Source organism: Lolium rigidum, chromosome 3, assembly GCF_022539505.1.
Source record: "Lolium rigidum isolate FL_2022 chromosome 3, APGP_CSIRO_Lrig_0.1, whole genome shotgun sequence".
In the NCBI taxonomy this organism is placed as follows: Eukaryota; Viridiplantae; Streptophyta; class Magnoliopsida; order Poales; family Poaceae; genus Lolium; species Lolium rigidum.
Window position 1 is genome coordinate 376,848,047 of NC_061510.1, and position 14,626 is coordinate 376,862,672.

The following is a 14,626-nucleotide window of genomic DNA, read 5'->3' on the forward strand; positions in this document are numbered from 1 at the left end:
ATAGACAGAGGATTGCGGCTCAGTTAAATTGGGCCAGATTCCGCAGACGAAACTAATCCTCAGGCCTGTTTTTACTCGAGCCCATTTGCGGACTTGTCCCTCAACAGTTCACTCGGGCTTCCTTACAGTTCTGCGGCCCAACCTAAATGTGTGCATGGGTCATGAGTGAGCAATGTTTTTTTTCTTAACAACAAAAGATAATAAGATGTGCACCCTATCAATTTTATTAAGCTCTGATTACTTTACTGGTCTTTTTTCTACAGAAGTTTATGACACTGACCCAGAACTTCTGAACAAGGTCAATCCTCGGGTAACTACTGAGATGAATGAGGCATTACAGCAACCTTTCTCTCCAGAGGATGTTAAGAAAGCTTTATTCTCTATTGGTGATATGAAGGCGCTTGGATCTGATGGCTTGCATGCTATATTTTTAAAAAAATGTTGGCACATCATTGGTGATGTTTTGACTCAAGAAGTATTGGACGCAATAAATAATAAGATGATCCCGGAGGGATGGAATGATACAGTAATAGTTCTGATTCCAAAAGTGGAGAGCCCTGAAACTATAACTCAGTATAGACCTATCAGCCTCTGCAATGTCTTGTACAAGGTAATATAAAAAATGATTGCTTTTCGCTTAAAATGGTTTCTTGATGAGATTATTTCACCGGTTCAAAGTGCTTTTGTCCCTGGTAGACTCATTACAGACAATATATTAGTGGCATATGAAAGTATCCACTACATAAAGAATAAGAAAGAAGGGAAGAATGGGTATTGTGCAGTCAAGCTCGATATGCATAAAGCGTATGACAGGGTGGAGTGGGGCTTTCTTGAGAATATGCTCATTAGATTGGGATTCCATCAAGATTTTGTCCAGCTTATTATGGCTTGTGTAAGTTCGGTGAAATATAAAGTAAGATACAATGATCAAGAAACACAAGATTTTCTTCCTACTAGAGGTTTGAGACAGGGGGACCCTCTATCTCCATATCTTTTCTTAATTTGTACAGAAGGATTATCAAGTTTACTGGCTCATAGTGAGGAGGTTCGTGGCATTGAAGGAGTAAGGGTGTGTAGAAATGCACCATCAGTTTCACATTTATTATTTGCTGATGATTCCCTGATCCTTATGAAGGCAAACAGAGTTAATGCAACCTCGTTGAGACAAGTGCTTGAGCATTATTGTGCAAATTCGGGACAGATGGTGAGTGAGGCTAAATGTAGTATATTTTTTAGTCCTAATGTTGATGTGCAAATTAAAGAGGAGATGTGTACAGAGCTGAATTTTATGACTGAAGCCCTATCTGACAGATATCTTGGTTTGCCTGCCATGGTGGGGATGAGAAGGAGTGATCATTTTATATATCTATTGGAAAGAGTGATCTCTATTCTGCAGGGTTGGAAGGAGAAATTGCTATCTATGGGAGCAAAAGAAATTTTGTTGAAGGCTATGATTCAATCAATACCGGTCTTTGCAATGAGGGTCTTTAAAATTCCGAAGAGTATATGTAAGGACATTACTGATGCTATGGCTGCTTTCTGGTGGGGAGATACTGAAGAGAAAAAGCGTATGCATTGGAGATCATGGTGGAAAATGTGCATTCCGAAATCAGATGGAGGAATGGGCTTTCGGGATCTACACGCTTTTAATTTAGCTATGCTTGCAAAACAAGCGTGGAGATTATTGACAAAACCTGATACTATTTGTGCACAAGTTCTCAGAGCAAAGTACTATCCCTCAGGTGATCTCCTTAATACTGGTCCAAAAGGGGGATCATCTTTCACATGGCAAAGTATTATAAAAGGTATTCAAACTTTTAAAAGAGGACATATCTGACGAGTAGGGAATGATCAGAATATTAATATTTGGAAGGACCACTGGATCCCTGGTAATCTATCAAGGAAAATTGAGACAGAAAGAGGACATAACCTGCTCCGTACTGTTGATGAGCTGATTGATCCCTTTACTGGATTATGGGACGAAGAAATAGTGAGGGACACCTTTCATCCGTTAGAGGCTCAAAAAATCCTGAGAATACCTATAAGTCCAAATCTAGAGGATGATTTTGTCGCATGGCATAAAACAAAGACTCATATCTTCTCGGTCAGATCTGCTTACAGTATCGTATAAAAATTGGAAGAAATGATGGACAAGGAACATCTATGAAAAATCATGTTTGGGATATTCTCTGGAAACTAAATCTGCCATCGAAAATTAAATTTTTTGGATGGAGGGCTCTACACGGATTAATTCCTGGCGTTGGGGTTCTGGCTAACCGCCACATCAAGGTTTCAGCCCAATGCCCAGTCTGTATGCAGGGGTCCGAGAACATCCGACATCTTATGTTTACTTGTCTGAGAGCGAAGGAAATCTGGAAAGCCCTGGGGTTAGAAGGAGTGATCAATGAATCCATCTGTTTGGATAGATCTGGGTCTGTTAGAGGAGATATTAAGAAATCATGTGAAGATGTCACCTATCTTAGGTCAACTTGGGCTACAGGAAACTATTTTAGTGGCATCATGGTATATTTGGTGGCAACGAAGAGAATTTGTTAAGGGGGAAAAGGTAGCGCCACCAGCCCGAACGACGTTTTCTATTCAAGCTTTGACACTCAATTTTGGTATTGCGGCTAAACCCACTGTACCAAAGCAGGTGCAATGGATTAAACCTCCTCGGAACAATTATAAAGTAAATATAGATGCATCATATTATCCTAATGGCAGGGGAGCTGCAGCTGTGATTATCCGTAACCATTTGGGTGAGGTGATCTCGGGTGGGGCATGGCCAAAGCTTAATTTGTTGGATGCTAAAGTAGCGGAAGCTGAAGCGCTCAGCCTGGTTTACTGTTGTGTGAAAGGCTGGGCTGTTTACCTGTTATTATTGAATCAGATTGTCTTGAATTGGTTGAAGCTTGCAATGGTGCTGAATTTTGGGGGCCATATACACCAATTCTGGCCGATTGTTTTCAAATTGGAAAGCGCTTAGGGCTACTCAAGATTCAACATTGTCCAAGAGAAGTAAACAAGGTAGTTCATAATCTTGCAAAACGGTGTATTGAGTCAGATAGTATTATTCAGTGGGAGGGAGATCCACCTAGTCATGTGTTAGTAGATGCTCTTAATGATGTAGCTCTTTTGAGCAATGATGTAATCGAACATTGATTTCAGCAGTAAGTTTCAGACGCACTCTTTTCCTTACCAGGGCAACGAAGGGGACTAGAAGGTTTTTAATGAGGCGGCTTGCTAGCTTAATATATTTGTGTTTCAAAAAAAAAATTATTAAGCTCTGGGTCATGACGTCAGAGATTTCGAGACAATCTTACCGTGAAGTGTCGACCCGGCGAGGTAATTTCCATTTTCACCGGGTATTGCAACTGATTGATGATCATGAAGCTGGGTAAGATGATTTGATGTGTTAGCCCTTCTACCAATTGACACGAAATCCATCTTAGAAATTCACATATTTTCTCAGTGTACCAATCGATGGCTTTCGAGCGTGGCAAATAGAGAAATTAAGCATCTTTTCGTTACGGAGTGCATAACAAGACTATGCTTGGCCAAAGGTTGGTAGGCCAATGTTCCATCACAAGTGAAGACATTTCACATGGAAAGCAGCCTCCAACGCCCTGACAATAGAGGAAAACAAGCTTCAACGATGTCATACAAAAGTCAAAGTCACATGAGCTTGATGTATTCATGAGCTTGAAGTAGAGCACGTGTCTAATGCTCTCTACCGCTGCCCAACCCGGGGTAGATAGCGTGGACACGGTTCACGGCATCAAAAGTTTGTCGACAATGGACTTGATCAAGATAAGCAGTTTTTGGTGCCGATCCGCCGGATACAACTTCCATCTACATCTCCTCGGTGCAAGAAATTAACTTCCACTACCATGTGTAGTGCCCTCATTAGGATGGGTCAAATTGAACTTCCATATCTCTATTAAGATCGTTGATGGCTCAGTTGGTGTTGGCATGGTTCCGAGGGACAAATCTGGTCAAATCATACATTCCCAATGCATGCTCGCTGACGAGTAGGCAGTGCAATAATACCTCGGCGGGTGTTGTGCCGAGGTTGTTACCTCAGGCTATGTGAAATTAAATGCAGACACAACGAGGAAGATCGAAGATGGAGGAGCGCTTTGTTATGGTGTGCTTAACCGAGTTAGGCGCGTTCATGGGGGCTTCTACTCTCACGATACAGTGCCCCTATACCCCAACCATTCTTGAGGCTTTGTCTTGCCGTAAGGCACTAGCCTTGGCGCAAGATTTGAACCCAAATCGCATATGTGTGGCAACTGACTGCTGGGAAATCGTTACCAGTCTCCAGTGGCTTGCTTTGGTGTTTACGAGGTGATCACCAAGAAGATCAAGGAGACAACATGTGCATTCACAACAACGCCGTTCAGGCTTCAGGAATGAACCTAGAAGCTTTAATAGAGAAGCTCATCGACTAGCTCTTAGCTCTATAACATAAACCAAGAATTAGGAAAACAGGGGTGGCTCTTACAGCCTCCTGAGGGCCCCTCGTATTTCTTCAAATCTTTCTGCTTGATCAATAAAGCATGTATAACGCTTGATAAAAGGGTCTTATTTTGATCCATAATTTAGATACAATAATAAAATATAATGTATAATGGTTTGTTCTTAATCTTATCACTAGTGATCATACGTTCTAGTTATGTGATCAAATAGATTATGCTAAGAGATCATCTTTCAGCTAAGAAAAGACAAAATCTCCCTTCTGACTTTCTGTTTCATCCACCTCATCATTTATCTATATGGCACCGCTAATATGTAAACATTGTACAACAATACACATCCTAAAAAGGTGAGTGTATGTACTTATATATAAGCATCTACGTTTGTACTGTGTTTCGTAAAAAAATTCAATTTAAAGAAAGAAAATCATGTGAACAAGGAAGGCCGCCCCGGTGCTATCGGCAGGCGGCAGCTGATCCGGACCGGAACGTAACCCGTTCGTCTTAATATCCCTTTCACCTGCCAAAAAAAAAACTCTTTGCACATCTTGTAGTCCTACAACTACACAAATCGGGAGCCGAGCCGCCGAGCCGGAGTCGAGAGCAGGTTGTGCCGTGCGTACGTCGGTACCTGCGTGTAAACCAGAACAAACCTGCTTTCACGGATCGATAGCTTGTTGCTTCCCCGCCGCAGCCCGTCCGCCCGCCCGCTATGATCGGCCGCCACCAAGCCGCCCACGGCGACAATGCGGCCAGGATCCGATCGCCGCCGGAGCCACATGGCCGGAGCATGCCACCGCCCCGCAAATTCAAGTCGGTCCCGGAGACCATCTCCACCGGCGCCGGTGAAGGCGGCGACTTTCGCGTCGGCAGCCTCATCGGCACCGGCTCCTTCGGGGAAATCTACCACGGTTCGTCCCGCCGATCCCACTGATCGATTTTCTTTTGTTAGTTTCGATCTCGAACATTAATCAATGGTGTTGTGTTTCTGCTTGCAGGCACCAACCTCGAGACCAAAGAGCATGTCGCCATCAAGCTCGTGAGTTCCTCCATCACTTCCTTGCCAAACCTCAGTGTATCTTTTAATTACATATAATAAGTTTCTAACTATAACTTGCTTCAATCTTCTTAATTAATCTGACCAGGAATCTCTGAAAGCAAGGTTCCCCCAGCTGATCTACGAGTTAAAGATTTACAGGAAATTTGGAGGAGAAAGTAAGCAATAATACAAACTTTTTTTACTTTTCTCGCATCCATTTAATCTCTTTGTTTTTCTTGTCTAACATATATAGGAATGATTGACATTGATTCTCTTTTGCTTCTGCAGCTGGAATCCCAAACGTCAAGTGGTTTGGCATACAGGACGATTTCAGCGTCCTGGTGATGGACCTGCTGGGACCGAACCTGGAAGAGCTCTTCGATTCCTGCGACAGGAAGCTGTCCCTGAAAACTGTTCTGATGCTCGCTGATCAGATGGTACGTACTTCGTATATGCATATATGTTTTGCAATGGAATTGGCATTTTAAACCTCACTCCTGCCTATTTTTTTTTTTGTTCTGCTAGATCGACCGGGTCCAATATGTGCACTCCAAATCTTTCGTGCACAGAGATATCAAGCCACAAAACTTTCTCATGGGTACTGGAAAGAGTGCAAACCTGGTAATTGGTAGTTACATTCACTTTGTCTGACTGTATGATGGATCATTGTAGATTTACTTATTTTCGACATCTTCAAATCTCTTGGTAGGTTCATATTATAGATTTCGGAATTGCAAAGAAGTATATGGAGAGAGCGAAACACAAAATGCAGCACATCCCATATAGGTAAATATCTCATTGTTTATATACTTGGAATTGTCTACAACACTTCAGAATCAAATATATGACAGTCTTGTCTATTTAATCACAGAGACAACATGATGAGCTTGGCAGGAACGCCAAGATATGCGAGTATCAACAACCATCTTGGGATAGGCAAGTTTCTTTGTGGGCTGCTGGACATGATCTCCTTTATCCTGCAACAGTTCCTAGATTCAAGTCGTCTAGCTAGTGTTATTCTTCCTAGTGAACTTCTTTTGCCTCTCCACTCGTTTTTTGGTTTTGATGATAATTAACGTTAAAATCTAATTTCCATCTTCAATAGAGCAAAGCCGGAGGGACGACCTGGAATCGATCGGATACATGCTGTTGTACTTCTTAACCGGAAGGTTGTTTGTTCAACTTAACTCTGTGTAATCTTCTGCCATTCTCTCTGCCATATTAATACTAACACTTTGTGTTGTTGCTATCAATCAGCCTTCCATGGCAGGGTATAGAAGCCGGAAACCATAGGCAAACACATGAGATGATCAAGGACATGAAAATTGCCACTTCACCTGAGGTAACTTCTCCATGCCCGTGATCCGCTCTCTCAACTGTTGGGGCGTCGTTTTCTCAACCATCATCTCACGGTTAATTTCAGGAGCTTTGCCGTGGCCATCCAACGGAATTTGCATCTTACCTCAACTACTGTCGCTCGCTGGGATTCGAAGACGAGCCGGACTATCTGTACCTCAAGAAAATGTTCAGAGACCTTTTCGTTCAACAAGGTGGGTTACTTCTTGCATGTTACAAAAAATACAATCAAGATATAAATTCAAAAGAATGGTGAATGTATTTGTAGCAGTTGTAGTTCTAAGCAATTGTTGTCTCTATGTGCAGGCTATCAATATGATTATGTGTATGATTGGATGATTCCTCGGCATTATTACAAGGACTACCGGTATTGAGTTTTTATGGAGAGGTATGGAGGAGACCGAACAGAAGTCTCTGTATATATTTTTGCACAAGTGAAAATTAAGTGCTAGTACTCCGGTGAGATTGGTACACAATTATTGATTTTGTGGACGAGCAGGCCTCACTCGTGTGTTGCTACATAGTTCTGTATGTGTATCCATCTTGATGCGTTTGCTTTTGTGAATTAGTGTACACGTACAGTAGTAATCATGTACGTGCAACGCAGTCTCTACCAATATGCCAAGCTGTGAGAAGTCTAAACGTCATATTGGCATCATGCAGTTTATCGAAACGTATTTTACACCAGAGCCCAAGTGGAAATGTAATGATATTTCCAAGAAAAAAATATAACTGTACACAATTTTTTTAACATTGCATCAGATGATTAGACTGTGACCAAAGTAAGCAAAAATATGTAACCAGATTTAAGCCAGGCTACAGTAAGCAAAAATATTTTCTGCACATCAAACAATATTTTCAAGTTATGGGCAGGTTATCTCAGATTCCTATTAATGGTCAAGTGAAGACAAAACTAAGGGGATTAGCTTTACATGTGTGCATGTATCGTTGTAGATAGCCTGAGTATCCTTCTATCTCCAGATAAATAGAAATGAGTCCACACCTCAATATATCTCACGCATGCACGTGTACCGATTGAAACATTGCCAGCAAAATTGAAGCTTGTTTGACACGGGAGATTAATACACGCAAAATCAGTTGCATGTTTGTCTTCTATTGATGTCTTCACCGTTGGCATAATATCTTTAATATTATCAACATCAACATTAACTAATGTCGCCAGCGCCGTATCATAAAGAAACCATCAGAGGTAGATGAAACCTCAATCCCAAGAAAATAGCAAAGTGAACCAAGATCTGACATAAGGAACTGCTCAGTGAAATGTGCCTTGACAAAGGCAGTATACTCAAGGTCGTTACCAGTGATGATCATGTCATCAACATACAGAAAAAGAAGAGTGCGACCATGAGGAGAACACTGAACAAACAACGCCGGATCATGTGTACAGATGTGACCACAGCGCTCAAACCATGCGCGATGGGCTTACTTAAGGCCATAGAAAGAGCGACGAAGACGGCATACCAAGCCATCTGTGACAGAATACCTAGGTGATGGGTGCATATAAATCTCCTCACGCAACTCACCATTAAGAAAAACATTCTTAACATCAAGCTGAGACACAGACCAATGGCGAGCAGAGGCCACCGCAAGAAGAGTCTGAACAGTGGCCATGCGAGCGACATGAGCAAAAGTCTCATCATAGTCACGACCATGATCCTGCTGAAAATCGCGAGCAACAACGAGCTTTATAACGCTCAAGAGTACCATTAGAGCGGATCTTAACCTTATAGACCCACTTACATGTGATAGGACGAACATGGGAAGGAAGAGGAATGAGCTCCCAGGTACCAGTGCACTCAAGTGCAGCAATCTCCTCAACCATAGCAAGCTATCATTCACGATGAACAACAACCTCACGATAAGTAGTCAGCTCCGAGATAGCCATTACACTATAGATAGCAGGATTATAGAAATCAGGAGAAGGACGAGGTCGAGTACGAAAAGAACAAGTCGGATGAGATGGTGCACCATAAGTAGAGGGTGCATCACATGACTCGATCACAACACGTGGACGACGAGTATAGTGAAAAGAAAAAGTAGGATGAGAAGGAGCAACAGGAGAAGATCCCGGTGAGGAGGGTGAAGACGAAGGAGGCGTCGGAGGAGATGGAGGCGTCGGAGGAGACGAGGGAGAAGAAGGCATCAGAGACACGGGAGTTGACGACACAAGGGGAGGATAAGGAGAAGATACATTAGGAACCGGGGGAGGAGAATCAGGTAAAACAAGAAAAGAGAGATCATCCATAATAGAGGTCGAGAAGGTTGAATGCGGATAGAAAGGACAAGACTCACTACAAGGATTCCGGTGTATTGCAACAAAAATTATTGCGACGGCCATGTTTTGTTGCAATAAGTTGCACTATTACCACCAAATCCCCGTTTGTGGTAATAGACTCTACATATTGCCACAGTTCAATTTTGTTGCGCTAAGTACCCTGTTTGTTGGAATAGAGGACATGTATTGCAACAAAACGCATTGGCGTTGTAATATGGTGGTGATATTGCAACAATAATGCTTTGTTGCGTGAAGTATTCATCATGTTGCAATAGAGACTAGGTAATGCAACAAAACCCAAAATCCGTGGAAGTTTTCAGAAAGATATTACAACATTTTTCTCATGTTGCGTTAGTTATTAGTATTGTTGTAAAAAATAGTCTTGTATTGCGACAAAATACGTATTTGTCGTAATAGCACACGTTTTGCCTCAACCCTATTTTGTTGCAATAACTATTGCTTATTGAGACAAATTATGTATCTATGCAGTATACCATGTCCCACGTTTCAGGCTGAACTATTTGTTAGAAAAATAGAATTTTGACACAACTTAATAACACAATGTCTGACAGCATATTGTGTGGCCTTTAAGTTTAGCGATGGACTGCATGTCAATATATATTAATAAATAGCAACGATTTCTTTGTCGATACCTTGTTTAGCCGGACCGACAAAATTCAAGCCTAAATTGTAGCGCGGGCCAAAAAAATAACGCGCCCACCTATTTTTGCTGAAAACTGAGCGCGAAGTGAAAAACGGCCCGCCAAACTGATCCCTGATATATAGTCTTGTACCCGACCTAAGACTCCCCCAAATTTCCCCACGCACAAGATCCTATCCATGGCGGCGGCGAGCCTAACCCCTGGCTTTGCTGATGCCGCCATCCGCGCCCCCTCGCTTGACTGATGCCGTCCGTCCGCCTCTTTGACCAACGACCACCACACCACAACGATTTCTGGATCGGAAGTGTGATACCCTTCAAAGGTACCTACACCTCTTCTCTGGCTGGGAAAGATTTCTGCATCGGTGTGAGATCCCCATCTTCTCTACATCCTCCTTACTAGAGATCCCAACTAAGCTACGTACACCTCTTCTCTGGCTGGGGAAGATTTCTGCATTCGGAAGTGTGAATTAGTTTTCGCAAAAAAAAAAAGTTCACTGGAATTAGGGTACCGTATTGGCAGCATCCATAGGGGTCCATCTCTCTTTTATTGTATTGTTCACTTGAATTCAGAACTGAAGCAACTATTGTTACAGGTCTCATTGAGAACTTTGCCCGATTTGAAGTTTTGTACTTTTCATCTGCTGTTTTAACAGTTTTTTTCATATCCTTTAATCTGCTTTTAAACTTTAGATCGCTACCATCTATGTCAACATCAAAGGGATGATAAGGAAGCTATCTTCCGAGATGCATTCTCACAAGATGGACGATTATACCATGACAATGTAATTTCTGCTTTATCACTTTCATTAGAGCATGTCCATTGTTTTGTTTCCTGACAAATGTTTATCTATTGGTTGTTTGCTACTATAACTAAATTCTGTGGAATATTTCCGTAGATCCCCGAATCATGCAGGTATTTATATATGCAACTTGCCTGTAAGGCAAAAGTTGTTGCCTCTGAATCGATGGATGTAATCGCTATCCTTAGTGGCATAGTAGATGAATCTTGATGCAAATCAGGTGCTCCTTTGTTTACAAAAATAGTTATTGTTTTCTTATTTTTAATCAAATGTTTTTTCTAAGGTGAACGGAGTAGAACATATCAAGATGACCATTTTACAAAATAATGACATGCTCCTAAAAATACTTATGATATCTGCAACTTGTGTTATTCCCACTTGTCAAACTAACCAATACAGTATAATAAAACAAGCTTGTGTGACCCCTAATATTACTAGGATATGCTGTTTGTACATTTCATTATGTATTACAGGCTCATCTTTCATGGAGTTAATCTGAAGTTCACATATTTGGTACTACATTTATATGATATGTTATTCTTTTCTGTTTTGCAGTACGCTTTTATGAAAGATCTGGTGATACTATTCTCACTGTGGGTCTCAATAGATCAGCAAGACTTCCTATATTCGAACATCAGATTTGGACATGTTAGGCAAAATATTTTAAGGAATACATATAGTAGAATATTATATTTTGACGCTGAATTGTAAATTATCTATTGTCTAAGCAATTTACATGTATCGGATGGTATTTCAATTAATAAATATTGAATTATTTGTCACTACATTCATATTGTATTCTACCATTTTTTTGTATTGTAGTATGGTTCTCTCGCCAAGAAAAAAAATCAAATTATCTTGCCACAAGGGTAGTGATTCCTGGCAAAATAACTAATGCCACAAAAACAATGATTGTTGTCATAGTTTAATTTATTGCCACAGAAGAGAATATGCCACCAAATGAGCGTCGTTGACATAGGATATTGCCACAAATGTCAATCGCCACGAGCTATTAGTCGCCACGATTGGTTACATGTTGCTTTAAACTATCCCAACAAACCATATTGTGGCATTAAGTGAGTGGTGCCACGGGGAAAAAATGTGGCAATTTTCCACATGGTTGTAGCAATAGCACACTTTGTTGCCACGATTGCATTTTTGTGGCAATAACCTATTACCATGCGGCCAATTACAACGGTTGCCAACGAATGTCATTTCGTGGCAATAGATACATATTGCCACAATTCAGTATGTATTGCGACAAAGAATTTTGTTGCAATAGACCCGAATCTTTGTAGTGACTTGTGAAAAGTCACATCCTGAGAAATGCGCATCCGACGAGCCACCAGATCCCAACAATGATAGACCTTATGCTCATCACTATATCCAAGAAAAATACACTTAGCAGACTGAACGGATAGTTCGGTGCGTTCACGGGGAGCGAGGAGAACATAGCAAACGCAACCAAACAGACGAAGAACAGAATAGACAAGAGAGGGATCATAGAGTTGCTCGAGAAGAATGCCACCCTGAAGGGCAGCATAAGGTTGTATGTTAATGTTTAGGTTGAGGTAGAGATAGCCTCAGCTCAGAAATGAGGCGGAAGAGAGGAAGCGATCATCATCGCACGAACAGTCTTAAGAAGATGACGATGCATATGCTCAGCAACGCCATTCTGAGCATGCACATCAGGACAAGAGAACTGAGCGAGAGTGCCCTCCTCAGGAAGAACACCACGCAAATGCTCAGAGATATACTCACCAGCAGAGTCAGCACGAAACACACGAATAGGTCTAGAGAACTGAGTGTGAACGATGGTAACAAAGAGCTTATAAATAGAGAGAACCTCACTAAGAGAAGACATAAATTAAATCCAAGTGTAGCGACACAAACCATCTATAAAAATAATGTAATATCCATGACCCTCTTTAGAGGTGAAGGGAACCGAACCCCAAACATCTGAATGAACAAGATCAAAAGGATGCGCAGACACAGAGTCACTATGATGATATGGTAGCTGAATATGCTTACCAAGCCGACAATCCATGCAATCCAAAGAGGCATTGTCGGAGACAGACCCTAGAACACCATGATGAACCAGATGCGTTCCCGCGCGCCGCCGCTTCACCACGCTCGTCGACGAGACCGTGGTAGCGACGTCCGCGGGCGTTGTGGGGGTCGCCGGGGTCGCCGGGGTGGTTGGTGTTGCGGTGGAAGCTCCGGCCACCGCGGGGAATGGGTGGCGGGGCTGGAGAGCTAGCAACGGCGGCCGGCTGGGTCGATTCGAGACTCATGGTGGAGAAATCGGACGACGGTGGTGCAGAGAAAGGTTGGGGCGCACAGATCGACGGTGGTGGCGGTGGTTGGGAGGAGCTGAAACTTCTCTCGCGCGCATCGGGCTGCGTTCGGTTCGCTCCGTCGCCCCCTACAAATACAGACTGAGTATGGGTTTCGGTCTCGGCCCGGTTTTTTTTTCAGTTTCACCTCGTTTACGGTAACTGATCGCCTCATTTTAAGCCCGAACCCGTAAACTGGCGGTTATTTTTCGGTTTTGACCCTTTTACGAGCCCTGCTAGAGATGCTCTAATCTCCTTGTTTGACATTAGTATTTACCCTGCCTTGATTTCTCGGGAAATACCAGAGATGAGGCGACCGTGGGCGTTTGGGATCTGTGAGCTTCTTTCGTTTGTTTGTGCCATGCTTCTGATCTACACGCCTCTGAGTTGTAATTAGTTTTCTGCATCTTCTTTAAGTTCTACGAGCTGCTTTCGTTTATTTGTGCCATGCTTCTGATCTAATCCTTAGCTTAAGTGTAGTTTCTCTGGTGGATTGACGCCTTGAAGAAAACCCTCGGTCATCTGTGTCCATGAATCCATTGCATGCAAGTTTCTTCTCGCGGTGTTCCATCACACCCTTGTCTGTGCATGATTTGTTCTTATAAGAAAATCTCTCCTTTACACCTTGTGGGCATATCAACTACGCAAACTTGCTGCTTATAATTACTAAGTCTCCATGTTGATCTAGGGATTTTATTATTTTTATTTATGAGTATCTGATGCTTGGTTCTATAACAATCAATACGTACATCTCCATAACCTCTTAACCTTGGATATGGTTCATCTCATCAGTGATGACTTCTGTGCATAGCTGCAATAAATTCCCGATGATGAACTTTAATTCGAAGGTGCTGCATTTGGTTACATTGATGTTTTATATCTCTATGTGTTCCATTAGGACCTACAAGTCAACTAGAGTATCCCAATTGCTAGCAGGAACAATTTCCTACTGACATCATAGTCATACATGTTGGTTGATCTGTCAGGTTCAACTGTCAGTTCCGAGTTAACTGTCAGGTTCAGTTAAACGAAAATAAGACAGAGTCAATCTTAACGTTAAGTTAAAGGGTGGGCCGCATGGACCAACGTCCAAAAACCCTCTCGTACGTGAACAGAACGTCCTGAACTCCTGATCGGGGGCGTTGCCAACCAACTAATGGTTCGTGGCCCCCTGTTGCATGCGCACATAAAAGGGGGAGCCCTGGTGGCTAGCGATCTCATCTGTTAGCCGCCTAGTCTCGCTGCTCCCCAATATTCCTAAGGCTCTGCACCGATCGCAGTCCGCGCATAAGCAACGGGAAGGCTGGAACCTTGCCGTGTTGTTCCAGGGCAGTGTAGGTGGCGACCGGAGGGGATCAGGAGGATCTCCAGATCGCCATCGACCACCAGCTCGTCATCAACACCGCTGCACCAAGCCTGCCTCACGCAGGCATCGATGGCATCTGCAATGCCCAGTAAGGCATCCCTAAACCTCTATGTTTATGATCATTAGGTGTTCTAGTGGCTACTCTTCACGATCTTGTGGTATTCATGAGGTATTAGGCCTAACAATGGTATCAGATGCCTAGTATTGCTAGCACTAGAACCCTAGTAGTGATCTGAGATCACGTTTTTGTATAAAGATCATGTATTTAGGCTGTTTATGTTGATATTAGTC

At 42.5% G+C, this 14,626-nt stretch overlaps 1 protein-coding gene across 1 annotated transcript; it reads left to right on the top strand.

Moving 5' to 3' along the window:
- The first annotated feature begins 161 nt into the window (after nucleotides 1–161).
- LOC124697497 (casein kinase I-like) lies at nucleotides 162–14,102 on the top strand. Its single transcript, XM_047230082.1, has 14 exons — nucleotides 162–165; nucleotides 264–610; nucleotides 5,152–5,389; nucleotides 5,477–5,517; nucleotides 5,624–5,693; nucleotides 5,806–5,954; nucleotides 6,043–6,138; nucleotides 6,227–6,303; nucleotides 6,389–6,453; nucleotides 6,623–6,686; nucleotides 6,775–6,859; nucleotides 6,941–7,067; nucleotides 7,180–7,209; nucleotides 14,053–14,102. Exons 1-14 carry the CDS (start codon nucleotides 162–164, stop codon nucleotides 14,100–14,102), a joined length of 1,443 nt encoding a protein of 480 aa, XP_047086038.1.
- Nucleotides 14,103–14,626: the final 524 nt, after the last annotated feature.

Coding starts and splice junctions, on each gene's coding strand:
- LOC124697497 (XM_047230082.1), top strand. Junction 6,304..6,388: donor ATGCAGCACATCCCATATAG/GTAAATATCTCA, acceptor ATTTAATCACAG/AGACAACATGATGAGCTTGG. Junction 6,454..6,622: donor CAACAACCATCTTGGGATAG/GCAAGTTTCTTT, acceptor CATCTTCAATAG/AGCAAAGCCGGAGGGACGAC.